The 14,580-nt window shown below is 34.0% G+C and overlaps 1 protein-coding gene across 1 annotated transcript in view; it reads left to right on the top strand.

The window, feature by feature from the left end:
* NCAM2 (neural cell adhesion molecule 2) overlaps positions 1 to 14,580 on the top strand; it is a 206,082-nt gene that overhangs the window by 67,638 nt on the left and 123,864 nt on the right. The window contains exon 8 of the mRNA XM_060010114.1: positions 8,018 to 8,168. Coding sequence (XP_059866097.1) covers positions 8,018 to 8,168 — 151 coding nt within the window. The remainder of the gene's footprint in view (positions 1 to 8,017; positions 8,169 to 14,580) is intronic.

Below are 14,580 nucleotides of genomic sequence, written 5' to 3'. Positions count from 1 at the left end.
TTTTTATTGACAAATAATATTTCATTATATAGAAATAGTACATTTTATTTATCCATGCATTAGTAGATGGATATTTGTGTTGCTTTCACTTTTTGGATTTATTAATAATGCTCTTATGGACATTTATGTAGTACATGCTTTTGTGTGGACATAGATCTTTAATTCTCTTGGGAGTGTAATGGCTGAATCATACGGTAACTCTGTGTTTAACATTTTGAGTACCTGTCAGACATTTTATCAAAAGCACCTGCACCGTTCTACATTCCTATCACATGTGCACTAAAGTTCCATTTTCTCCAGATCCTATCCAATGCTTGTTATTACCTGTCTTTTTGTTTATAGCCATCCCTGGGGGCATGAAGTAGTATGGAGTTTTGGTATGCATTTTCATGATGACTAAGGATGTTGAGCATCCTTTCATGTTTTTGTCAATGTTCCTTTGACTTTTGAGGCTCTTTTGGGCATTCTTGTCTGTCTCTCCAGCCACTTCACATCTTACCTCTCTCCACCTTATATTGGATATGCCAGCTCTAGGGAGCTTCTTTCAACTCTTTGAACATGTCATTTTCCCCTCTAGTCCAGGCCTATGTAGTTCCCATTTCCTTCCTAACTTTCCTCCTATTTGCTTGGCCAGGGCTGACTTCATGGATATGTGACATGTACAGTTGCACAGAGCCCAACACTCAGCAGGGCCCTGCATTGGGTTTAAAGTGCTGCTGTGGTTGTCTTAAAATTCATAGTAACTTTTGAACAAAAGACCTCACATTTCAGTTTTCAGTGGGCCCTGCAAATTATGCAGCCAATCTGCTGCCTTACTTATCCTTCAGGACCCTGTTCAGGCAGAAATATCTGCAAGTAATTGTTCCTCACCTCTGTAGACTGTACTAGGTGTTCTTCCTTAATTTCATCTATGTCAGATGAAATTTATGATTTTCCTCTAAGCCTTTTAACCTTTGAGACTAAAGGCTTTGCCTTTCTTATCCATCTTTCTGTCCTCAGAACCCAGCATAGTGCTGGTCACATAGCTATGGTACAGTATGTAACTCAGCCACATAGTTATGGCCCAGGTAGTGAGCCATATGGCAAAAGGAATTCAGAATATGAACTCCAGGGCCAGACAGCCTGGGCATCCCACTGTTATCACTTATAAGCTGTGTGGGACCTGGGCAAGTTATCTAATGTTTCTGTGCCTCATTTTGCTCATCTTTAAAATGGGGATGATATTAGTCCCAATCTCATAGCACTATTAAGAGGATCATAGCAGTATTATGAACTAATAAATGTAAAATATTTAGTATGTATCTAACTATCACCTATTGTATGTGTTAGCAGTTATTCATTCCTATATTCAATTCCTATTTGTTGAATAAATTACTGACTGTATGTGCAAAGAGAAGAAAAAGGCCCTAGAGCCAGTGAAGAAACTACAAAAGTTAAGAAATTTTATTGGACATATTACTCTTTGTTTCATCAATTTACATTGCTAGGAGGAATGGTGATTGTACAAAAGTTTATTTCATGACATCAAAATAGGAATACACTTAGGAAGGTGGGATCAAGCCCAGAGGAAAAAGACTTTAAAACTAAGAGTAAATATAGAAATCTTAAAAGAGCAAGACAATCTTTCTGCTTAAATTTCTTCGCAGAAATTAGTGAATGTAATGAAACTTTATCATGATTTTGAGAAGTCAGTTTGGGTAAATTAATGCCAATAATGTTTGGAAAGAGTCTGTTTTCTTTTTTTATACATTTAGCAGTTATGCCTTGCTGCTACTGCTATGTATTTGAAGCTGTTTAATTTGCATTCAATAGAGATTTAATGCCATTGAAAATAATTCAAACATAATATATAATAAAAAGAATCACTCCCCCAAAACTGCATATCATACAATGAGAAAAAAATAACATTTAGTCAAAGGGTAAAATTTGTTGTGTGTCTGCATGTGTCTTGGGTCCTGCATGTGTTCTCTATCAGCCTGCCCAATGTCAGGAGAGCCCACGTTCTCACAGTCTCTTCTCTGCACCTACTGGGTTCTCTCAGTTCTCTCATAAGCCTTCTGGTGGCATATGCCCAGAATTCTCTGTACAACACTACCCCTCTTTCACCATTTCCAGATCCCAATCCACACTTCGGTTTAACAAGGAACATACCTCTGACTCTAACCCACCCCTCCATTAACACCCCCAAAATGAAACTGTGGTGTTCCTACATTGTATTTTTTTTAACATTTTTATTTTTTTTAACATTTTTTTTAACATTTTTATTGGGGTATAATTGCTTTACAATGGTGTGTTAGTTTCTGCTTTATAACAAAGTGAATCAGTTATACATATATATATGTTCCCATATCTCTTCCCTCTTGCATCTCCCTCCCTCCCACCCTCCCTATCCCACCCCTCCAGGCGGTCACAAAGCACCCAGCTGATCTCCCTGTGCCATGCGGCTGCTTCCCACTAGCTATCTACCTTACGTTTGTTAGTGTATATATGTTCATGACTCTCTCTCGCCCTGTCACAGCTCACCCTTCCCCCTCCCCATATCCTCAAGTCCGTTTTCCAGTAGGTCTGTGTCTTTACTCCTGTCTTACCCCTAGGTTCTTCATGACATTGTTTTTTCTTAAATTCCATATATATGTGTTAGCATACAGTATTTGTCTTTTTCTTTCTGACTTACTTCACTCTGTATGACAGACTCTAGGTCTATCCACCTCATTACAAATAGCTCAATTTCATTTCTTTTTATGGCTGAGTAATATTCCATTGTATACATGTGCCACATCTTCTTTATCCATTCATCCAATGATGGACACTTAGGTTGTTTCCATCTCCGGGCTATTGTAAATAGAGCTGCAATGAACATTTTGGTACATGACTCTTTTTGAATTTTGGTTTTCTCAGGGTACATGCCCAGTAGTGGGATTGCTGGGTCATATGTAGGTCTATTTGTAGTTTTTTAAGGAACCTCCATACTGTTCTCCATAGTGGCTGAACCAATTCACATTCCCACCAGCAGTGCAAGATTGTTCCCTTTTCTCCACACCCTCTCCAGCATTTATTGTTTCTAGATTTTTTGATGATGACCATTCTGACTGGTGTGAGATGATATCTCATTGTAGTTTTGATTTGCATTTCTCTAATGATTAATGATGTTGAGCATTCTTTCATGTGTTTGTTGGCAGTCTGTATATCTTCTTTGGAGAAATGTCTATTTAGGTCTTCTGCCCGTTTTTGGATTGGGTTGTTTGTTTTTTTGTTATTGAACTGCATGAGCTGCTTGTAAATTTTGGAGATTAATCCTTTGTGAGTTGCTTCATTTGCAAATATTTTATCCCATTGTGAGGGTTGTCTTTTGGTCTTGTTTATGGTTTCCTTTGCTGTGTAAAAGCTTTGAAGTTTCATTAGGTCCCATTTGTTTATTTTTGGTTTTATTTCCATTACTCTAGGAGGTGGGTCAGAAAGGATCTTGCTGTGATTTATGTCATAGAGTGTTCTGCCTATGTTTTCTCTAAGAGTTTGATGGTTTCTGGCCTTACATTTAGGTCTTTAATCCATTTTGAGCTTATTTTTGTGTATGGTGTTAGGGAGTGATCTAATCTCATACTTTTACATGTATCTGTCCAATTTTCCCAGCACCACTTATTGAAGAGGCTGTCCTTTCTCCACTGTACATTCCTGCCACCTTTATCAAAGATAAGGTGTCCATATGTGTGTGGGTTTATCTCTGGGCTTTCCATCCTGTTCCATCCTACATTGTATTTTTGAGTTTATTTGTATTATATCTTAGAAGTAATATCTGTCTTCTTGGTTAATCTTAAATTCCATGAAGAGCGGAAATTATTGTATTTTGCTCAGCTTATATCCCCAGCGCCTGGATGCTTATTGTGAAACAAGTGCACATATACAGAAAAAAATGTTGAGTAACTAAGTGACATGATCCACAATTTTCTCAAAAGGCCAAAGGGTTAATGACTCTAAAAAGGTTCAAAGACAAGAGTGTGAGGAAGAAGAAAGAAAGGAATACTGTCCAACTCAGATGTGTTGTGCACTACAATTGGATCCCAAATTTGACAGTAAATGTCTAGTCAGGTAAAGCCACAAAAAATAAACAGGACACATTATATAAATTCAAATGCCCAACAGTTAAAATTTACAACAAAATATTTATTTTTGAACTAAACTGAAGATGGTAGTTATCACATAGATATTTGATTAAGGGATTATTGAAAGGACGATAAACTCTATAAATAATTATTTTATCAAAATATTGAAATACTATTCAAGCAGTTCTTAAGCTGACCTTCCAGAAAGGCAAAAGATATAATATCAAGTTAAATTTCAGAGAGTCCTTCTGTAAAGGACTGGAATAATAATGTACAGTCAGACACTTTCTAATCATGTTAGTGCAGTGATAGAATCTGAAAATACTAGACGGAGAACTAATATGCCCATTAACCTGTCTCAATCAAATATCAGATGTCTTAAATGAATCTTCAGTAGGTAGTGAATCAAAGCCAAGATATAATGAATTTTCTTTCAGATATGTGTAATGCCTTTTTGTAGCACAAAGAGAAAGATGTCCTTTGGAATGTCAGAAATGAGGAGAAATGACTTTGGTTTTCTAGTCAATGCATATTGTGCATTATTACAAAGCCAATGCCAACTGTGAAAATGACTTACAATTTCTCAATGAATCACACACATTCCAGAAGAAATTCTATTCTTCCGGAATTTCTATTAATTTTAGATATATTATTAAAAACTTTTAAATAAAACCATTTTTACTGATAGCATGTTAACTTTACACACATGGATAGTTTTCCACAAGTCAAAAACCGTATCATAATAACAAAAGTACCTGTTGATTTTTAAGGTGGGTAAATTTACTTTTTAATGTGCAAAAGAACAATAGTTTCCCTAATGAAAGAAGGAACAATTTGCTTCGCATCATTATTAATGTATCTTGCCACATTCTAATTAAGGTATTAAATGTCACGTTTTTAATCCATAGTAAAGTATAGCTGAAGGATTACATTTCCTTTATTCAATTATATGTACATTTCACTATATCTTAATTTGCTTTATAAAAATTTTAGAATGTAATGATTCTGTCCTAGGTACTAGTCCGGGTGACTTTCACACAAAGTACCATAAAAATATTCTCGCATTTGTACAACTATAATATCAAACTGCAGGATAAAATCTGAAGTTCCAGTAAGACTAGAAAAAGCAATGTGTCCCAAGAAAAGCACAGGGACATTATATCTGTATGTATAGTAGTCAACCAGGGATTATTTTGAGTATAAATTGATATCTGGCCAAGAAATTGAAAGAATGATGGTAGAATACTGCCACGTAAATATGGAAGAGAGAAAGGAGGAAAGATTTGAGAAAGATGTGTGAAGGCTGCTTAGAAAGCACAGGACATTCATGACAATACAAATAATTCACATTAAATGGAATCCAAATTAACAATATCCAAATTGTAAACTGTGCTTAAACAGAAAGGTAATACCATATGGAAATCTGTAAACATCAGGCTAATGGATTGGGGTTTTACTTGAGAGGCAATACAATGTTATTTGTAATTATAGAGTATGAGGTCCAGGGATGTGAAACCTTCATAAAGTTGTTATGAGAAATAAAAGTTTGCTTTAAAAAAAAAGACTTATTCTTAGTTACACAAGAAATAATTTCTGCAGCTGGAATGATTTTTTGCTAAGAGAAACATAGGAAATAACATAATGTTGAAGGCTTTTGCAGAGTCAGGGAGTCTTTTTTGGTCACATTCAGCCTGAATGTGATTGTTCTCTCTGAAATCCAGAGACGCCTGTCAATATCCTTCCAACTTAACAGCACAACTAAAACTGTAAATGGAGAGGCAGAGAGCAGATAGGTCTATGGAAACACAGTTGCTGAAAATTGGAAATCATAATGTCGAGAAAGATGATAAACTGAGATTTATCATTATTCAGAATATAAATAGATGAATAAATGTTCAGCAACTGATCCAAGACTGAGGACATGGTATAGCATGGGGCATGGGAAAGAATTAGTATCATTCATAGAAAGACAACTGGGAGAGGGCAGGTGATGCTGGGTAAGGCGTAATGTATTCATCTGCACATGCTAGTTTGAGATATACATCAAATGGACTTGCCCTGCATATGATATATCTAGTTATGTAGCTCCAGGGAAAGAAGGATCCTGGGTGGAGAAAGAGTGACTAGAGATCATCAGTGTAGATGTGGGCAGGGATAAGAGTGCCTAAGTGGATTGTATTGACTGAAAAGACACTAGAGTCCAGAACAGAATACAGAGGTCCCGAGGAAGAAAGGAGGCTGTAACCAAAACCAAACCCAAGGAAACTACAACCAAAACTGGGAGAAAAATCAGGATCATGTGAGTGTCTTGAAAGCCAAGGGAAGTCGGCACACAAGAAAGGAAGGATATAGTTCAATAGGATTTAATGATGAACAGAGTTGCAGTGAGATAAGGACCAAAGAATACCTATTTAGTTATGGAACAGCAGTTAGTTACCTTGTATAACAATTGTCCATTTTGCTTTTGGGTTTATTCATTCTGATTTTTAACTTCTGTGGATTCTTACATTTTGCTTTCTTTCAATTAAGTAAATGGGTTTGGCAACTGAACTTCAAAATTGGCAGAAGAGAATGTCCTTCTGCTTGAAAACTTCACTTTACTATTTCTTTAGCAATACTTGGGAGGTGGGGAACATATTTTTGACATAGAAATCTTGATCTAAGTTGCAAAATACATCCCTAATATGCTTTTGTTTATTTCTTTGTTTTTGAAGACCATTTTCCAGATAGTGAATTATGAGTGAGTGATAGGACTGTATAATGATTGCATTCCTATATAAAATTAAAAAGCAAAAAAAAGTAACCATATTGTGCCCCAATCAACATGTTTGAAAAAGAGCTTTAAGATAGTCTTTTAATATTAATAAAGGAAAATAGTTAAACATAATTTTAATAATGCAAAGTACACACATGCATTGAAATTTGTTCAAATCTGTCATATAGAAAATTAAACAACCATTATACTGTTTATAATAACATACATATTTCAATTGAATGTATGATATACAATATTTTGTTGAACACTAAAACCTCAACTATTAAAAAGAATCAATTCAATAATGGTAGAGCAGATGTTTCCAATGAGTTATAAAGTGCTAAAAGTTCACTATATTTCTTGATAGTACAGAGTAAAATTCAATGAATAAACTATTCTTGTTTTAAATATGTGTGCTATAAAGGTATTTGATTTAAGAAAATTCTATAATTATGTTGCACACAATAATTCTTATTTGAAATATAATCTATATGTTATTGGATTATAAGCAATTCCTTGATTTGAGTCATATTTGTGGAGTTAAGTGATTAATAATTTCCATATTGTTTCCAATGACTTCCTAAGAATGCTGTGTTTTTAATAGTGTATCTATGATGCATATGGTACCAATTATGCTTATGAGCAATGCTGTTGCATTCATTCAAAAATGAAAACTATAAATTCCTCTTAAAGTCTTTAATTGTCATACATCTTGATACATTCTCCTTATTTAGTGAAATAGAAAACTAAAATACAGCAGGAATATCATTTTCACTGGTAGGTTTTAGCCAGAATTGAATAGGCATTATTGTCATTTTGCTATGTTTGTAAAGAACACAATTGAAAGACAACAAAATCCTTCCGAGAAGAACATACTAGCTTTATAAAAAGCAAAAAGCATAATAAATAAAAGAGGTTGATATAACTTATGTTTAAGTTTTTACTACTTACAAGTCAGTGTTCCTGTAAGCAAGTGGGCTGGTAAAATGGATTAGCTAAAAATAGTAAAGTATAAATAAACACTGCTTTTTTGAAATAAAAAATGAATACAGGTAAGAGTTTATTTTCATTTATTGTGTCTATGATAAATGCAATATGTTTCATCATCATTTTACACAAAATACGCATAAAATCTTTATTTTTCCTGAATCAATGTAAACAGAGCCCAGATGGACGTATCGAAGTCAGAGGGCAGCACAGAAGCTCGTCACTGCATATTAAAGATGTGAAGTTGTCAGATTCAGGGAGATATGACTGTGAAGCTGCAAGTAGAATCGGAGGGCACCAGAAAAGCATGTACCTTGATATTGAATGTAAGTTATTTTCATTTTGTATGTTTATTAAAACAACTTTTCTGCTTTGAAAAACATGTATTTTTGTGGGAAAATCAAAATACAGTAGTTCATTTTGTAGTATGTAATGCATAACTTTAGAAGGAATGCAGCCAAAGTCAGTTATTAGAGACATCTAGTGGCGGTTATGGGAGATTTCACAGTGCTATATGTTTAATGGTCTTAATGTTGCTTGTCCTGAAAATTGTGGCCTTTTATTACACAGCGTTTAACCCAAAACACAATGTAAACTGAATTATATTAGTTATAAGTAATTGATCAACATCACCTTAGATTTTTATCTGTTTATTCCTAATATTAATGGTCCTGTGTTTCACATATGTAGTGAGAATTTCATTTCTCATTTCAAGTTGTTTTGTTGAATTATTTTACATCCTCATAAGTTATTGTATAGTATTTAAAATACAGTACTTAGGATACTCTATTTTTCAAGGGCTGATTGCTAACAAACTATAAGTTGTTTTTTTGATCACAGATGCACTCCTCCTTTGCTGTTAAAGTCTTGCATATTGGTTTATTCAGCTTTTTCTGGAATTTCTCTCTAAGTAGCATTTTAACTGCATGCCACAAATAGTGATATGTTGTCTTTCTCTTGGCTTTCAGTTGAAAATATTTTCTACATTTCTTTGTGATTTCATCACTGGTCAATAGTTATTTATGAAGATATGTTTAGCTTCCAGATATTTATTGTTTTCATAGATATTTTGCTGTTACTTATTTCTAATTTAATACAGTTGTGCTTAGAAAATACATTCTATATGATTTTGATGTTTTCATATTTATTGAGGTTTATTTTATGTCCCAGCGTTATGATCTACCTAGTGAATACATAATGTGTACTTGAAAAACATATATATTCTGCAGATATTGTGCTCTATACATATACATTAGATCAAGGTGGGTGTTAGTGTTCTTTAATCTTCTGTGTCTTTACTGAATTTGTTTTGTTCTATTAGAGTGATGGTTGTTAAAATCCTCCACCATGATTGTGAACTTTTTTCTCTCTCTGTAATCCTGTTGATTTTTGCATCATATATTTTGAGGCTCAGTGACACAGTACACATTTATAGTTATCTTCTCTTAGTTTCCTATTGTCACTATAACTAATGACCAAGAATTTTATTGCTGTAAACAACACAATATATTATTTTAAGCTCTTGAGGTCAGAGGTTGGAAATGATTCTCACTGGGATAAAATCAAGTGTCCGTAGGGTTGTGTTTCTTTCTGGAAGCCCTACAGGAGATTCCCTTTTCTTGTCTTTTCCATTTCTAGAATCTGCCCACCTTCCTTGGCTTGCAGTCTCCTTCCAACTTCAAAGCCAGCTTTGGCAGATTGAGTCTTTCTCGCATCGTATCACTTTGACTCTGCTTCCTTCCTCACATCTTCTCTATATTTGACTTCCCTGCAATTACATTGGACCCACATTGGGTAATCCAGGATAATTCTCTCAACTCAACATCCTTTACATCACAGTTGCAAAGTTCTTTTTTCCCATGTGAAGTAACATGCTCAAAAGGTCTGGAGATTATGATATGAATATCACTGGGGGATCATTATTCTCTCTCCCATTCTCTCTCTCCATATGTCTTCCTCATGAATTATTCATTTTCTGCACTAATCTCTGACTCGATGTACTTTAACGTTCAATAGCTGTTCATGTTCTCTCAGAGTTAATTATCTGACACTTTACATTAAATGTAGAAACCTGACAACCATATAGGTGCCTTTACAAGCGCTCCACACTGATCTTTTTTTTTTATTATTAATATCATATGTATTATATCTGCATTCATATTAATTGAGAATCTCACCAGAAATTATAATGATTTTTGTTTTAAGAGTTATAGCTATATTAAGGAACTGAAGAGGAAAAAAAATGTTATTTACTCATCTCTTTACCATTTCCTTTTACTCTTCCTCCATCCTTAAAGATTCAGATTTTCCTCTGATATTATTGTCCTCCAGTCTGAAGAAATTTCTTCCCCATTTATTGTAGGTCATATTTGTTAGGGATAGAGTCTATTACTTTTTTTTTAATTTTCATCTGAAAATGGCCTCTCTGTTATTCCTGATGAATTTTTTTTTCCCCTGGGAAGAATTCTGGGTTGTCATTTCTTTAAAGATATGGCTCCACTGTCTTCTAGCCCCCTTGGTTTCTGATGATAAATCCGTGGTAATTTGAATTGTTTATCCCTGTATGCCATGTGTCTTTTTTTTTAATTTTTCTTTTTAAATTTATTTATTTTTGGCTGTGTTGGGTTTTCGTTGCTGCGTGCGGGCTTTCTCTAGCTGCGGCGAGTGGGGGCCACTCTTCGTTGCGGTGCGCAGGCTTCTCGTTGTGGCTTCTCTTGTTGCGGAGCGTGGGCTCTAGGCACACGGGCTTCAGTAGTTGTGTCCCGCGGGCTCAGTAGTTGTGGCTCGCAGGCTCTAGAGCACAGGCTCAGCAGTTGTGGTCCATGGGCTTAGCTGCTCCGTGGCATGTGGGATCTTCCAGGACCAGGGTTCGAACCCATGTCCCCTGCACTGGCAGGTGGATTCCTAACCACTGCGCTTCCAGGGAAGCCCATGTGTCATTTTTCTAAAGCTGCTTTCAAGTTATTTTATTCATCTTTGTTATTCATAGCTTTGACTAGGATATGCCCAGGTATGGTTTTCTTTGGGTTTATCCTGTTTGAGGTATACTGAATTTCTTGAATCTGTAAATTTTGTATTTGTCAATATATTTGGCAGTTTTTTATCATATGTCTTCAAACATCTGTCCTGTCCTAATCTCTTTTTCATCTCTAGGACTTTACTTACACACATTAGACGTTTTGGCTCAAAGATCTCTGAGACACTGTTCAGTTTTATATATCTTATTTCTCATTGTTCTTCAGATTAGATGATTTCTGTTGTTTGCTTTTCAAGTTGACGGATTCTTTACTGCATCATCTCTTTTCTGCTACTGAGTCCATCCAGTAAGGTTTCTGTTTCATTTAAGATATTATTTTTTTAGCTCTAAATTTCTAATTTTGTTCTGTTTTATATTTTTTGTTTCTCTGCTGAGATTTCTTATATATTCATTAATTCTATATGTGTTTTTTCTTTACCTCATGTAACATAGTTAAATTAGCTGCTCTAAAATCTCTATCTGGTAGATTCAACATCTGAATCATCTTGGGATGTGCATATGTTAATTGTCTTTTCCCTTTAGAATTGGTCATATTCTCCTGGTTTGTTGAATGTTGAGAAATATTGCATCATGTCCTGGACACTGTAAATATTATGTTGTGCAGACTCTGGGTCTTGAAAATCATATGGGAAAAATGTATTTTTAAGTAGATAATCACCTCTAAGTTCTGTGTTGCCCCCTGTAATCAGGGATTCACATCTCACAGTTGATTTCTTAATGCCTTTGCTATACATTTTTGTATCTGCTCTATGCATGCCAAGCTCAGACTTTAGGCTGAGATTTCTGTGGTTTTATTTACAGAATTATGGCGTCTCCTTCTCTGACTCCAGTCTGGGATTACCCCCACAGTATTCAACCTGTATTGGCTTCTTTCCAGCATACCCTCTATATTTCTGGATGTTTTTTAGGTCCAGAATCACTTTGACGCTCCTTGTCTAGTACCTGCCCTCTAGACAAAGCAATGAGGGTGAAAACAAAACAAAACAAAACAAAGAAACTAGTTTTCATTCCCCTCCACAATCCCTGATTTTGTTTACTTTCCAGAAGCCTTAGGGGAGTGTTGTTGTTGTTGTTGTTGTTTTGCTTGATTTGTGCTATTTCTAGTCCTTTTAATTATTACCAGTAGGGGAGTTGGGCTATCACAGGCTTGTCCTGCCATTATGGAAACAGAAAGGTATATATATTCTGCTTTTAAGAAAACTTTGTCATAAGAATTTTTGGTTTCACTAGTTCCTGGAAACAAGAGTATGAATGTCTTAGTTTCAGTTTTCAGCAATTTTTAATTTATTTCCTCCCTTCATTTTCTTTTCAAATTTTATATTTATTTTTCATAATCATACATCCTTAAAGAAACCATTACCCTGATCAAAAGATTGTTCAATTGCAAAGTCCTGAAAAGTAAGTTGTTGAGCTTCTTTTTTCTCCTGCTGTATATCAATCTTCTGTGTAGTCAATTTTATTTAATTTGACATTTTTATCTATACCCACACTTAATCTACCTAGAAAGTATAGTAAGTTCTACATATGTGAATCATTTCAAATTTTAAATTGAGAGATAGGGGATTTCCCTAGAGGTCTAGTGGTTAGGATTCCCCGTTGCCTGGGTTCAGTCCTGGTCAGGGAACTGAGATACTGCAAGCCCTGCAATGTGGCAAAAAAAAATTAATAATAATAAATTAAAATAAATAAATAGAGAGATAGGATGGCTTTAGCTGAGTTTTAGAGTTTAGAGGTTCAGAATTTTAATAGTATCCTTTACCTATAAAGGGAATAATTCTCCTGATATAGGCTGAATTTCATGTGAAGCAAAGGAAAATGTTTTATATTTTAAGATTAATAAACACACTATCAAACTTTATTCGTGCATTCTATTGACATACTTCCTTTTTTGTTTTTTCAATCTTCAAATGAAAGGAGTTTCTCTTGTGGATTTAACCTATACATGAATCCTGTATTTAAGCTATGGCCTCTTGTTTTCTCCCCATGATGAATCTCTTTTAAATATCTGTTACAAATTACTTGAAAATCTCTGACAGTCTAGCTTCCTCTTTGATTAACCCAGACTCTTACAGTATTGCTTCATATGCCTTACTCAAGATGCTCCATTTTTCACAATCAAATTTACTGATGAATTCCAGAACGCTGGGAGCCCAGCTCACTTTTCAAACTTTATGCTACATTTAGCAAGATACAAGTTTGCCCATATATGTGCCCAACGTCTACTCTATTGTAGGTAATGAGATTATTACCTTCTAAGTACTTAACGATAATTTATTAAAACTGAATCATGTAAAAAATGCTTAAAGTGGATGAATATTATGATGCAAATTTATTTATGTTATATAAATATTCTAGTAAAAGATACTTAAGTATCTTTTCTACTTAAGTAGAAAATAAAATAATTATTCATCTTAATATCATTAATAGCTAAGATTCAGATTTTATTCATGTGGTAGGAGCAGAGTAAATGCCATTATGTTATCTTTTGTCTATAGTTATTATTATTTTTGAGTATAGAATTAAATAATTGTTTGGAACATGTGACCATGGTTGTAATTTAAAATTTAGCCTGTTCTTCTCTTTCACTTGCAAGTAACTTCCTTGTTAGTGTCATTGTATTATGAAGGTTGGAACACTTTTTTATGCCTGCAGTGCTACTATTTGTAAAATATCTTATTATCTTCTCATATGAAGACTAGTAGAAATTTTGGTTGGATAGGGCAGCATAACAACCATGATAAATACTTAGCTTATCAAATAAGCTTATTTCTTGATAATTAAAGCCTGTGTTGTTATAAAATAGGATATTTTATTTAGTGACAAATTTATAGTAGTAATAATTTAATGCAATGACATGTAATACCTTGAAAAGTTATTGATGTAAATAAATATTTGTATGTTAGAAATAGTAAGAATGTTTTTATTTTCCATCTTTGATTCAAAACAGTACAGAAATTATGAGCATCACAAAGAAATTATACAATGTCACAAAACATTTACCATTCTTTACTATGTGATTCAAGAAACTACAGTGTAATATTGTTAAGAATGAGTGAAAAAGAACTGAGCCATTTATAATTTGATACCAACCACATTTATTATAGTACCACTAAACTTAAGGTGCTTAGGAGATTATCTCTTTTTTTTTGTTCAAAACCTCTTTTGTATTTCAGTTTAAGCAGACTCCTTGGCATCCTGCCAGTTCATTTTCAACATTCCAAAGGCATTACCCTTTCTAAGAAGCATGAGTTGAACTAAAGTTCCAATTTATAAAACAAAGGAGATAACAAGCATGTGATATGTAGTTGAATGCAATAAGCACCGATTACATAGTACATTTGATGGCAATTAGAATCAAGTTTTGTGAGTAGGTACTCATTACTTATTACCTATTAATTAGACTTAATTATTTTATGTGATTAATTTAAGAGTTACATGGTAAAAATGCCTGCTAAGAAATATTGAATTTTTAATTTGCATTTTTTTCTCATTGAGCTCTCTGCACCTGCTTTTATTTCTTGTTAGAGATAATAGCAATATTCAAATGAATTTTCTCCTGTGTAAAAGTTGTTAGCAATATCAGAAACCTCTTAAGGATATAGAGATATTAATTAACCTTATAACACATATTCATGTTACTTCTAGACTTAACATGTATTCCATATAATTAATAAAACTTTGTTTTATTGCACAATTATTTC

Source organism: Delphinus delphis, chromosome 4 (assembly GCF_949987515.2).
Source record: "Delphinus delphis chromosome 4, mDelDel1.2, whole genome shotgun sequence".
NCBI classification, from domain to species: Eukaryota; Metazoa; Chordata; class Mammalia; order Artiodactyla; family Delphinidae; genus Delphinus; species Delphinus delphis.
This window is presented reverse-complemented; position numbering and strand designations above follow the sequence as displayed.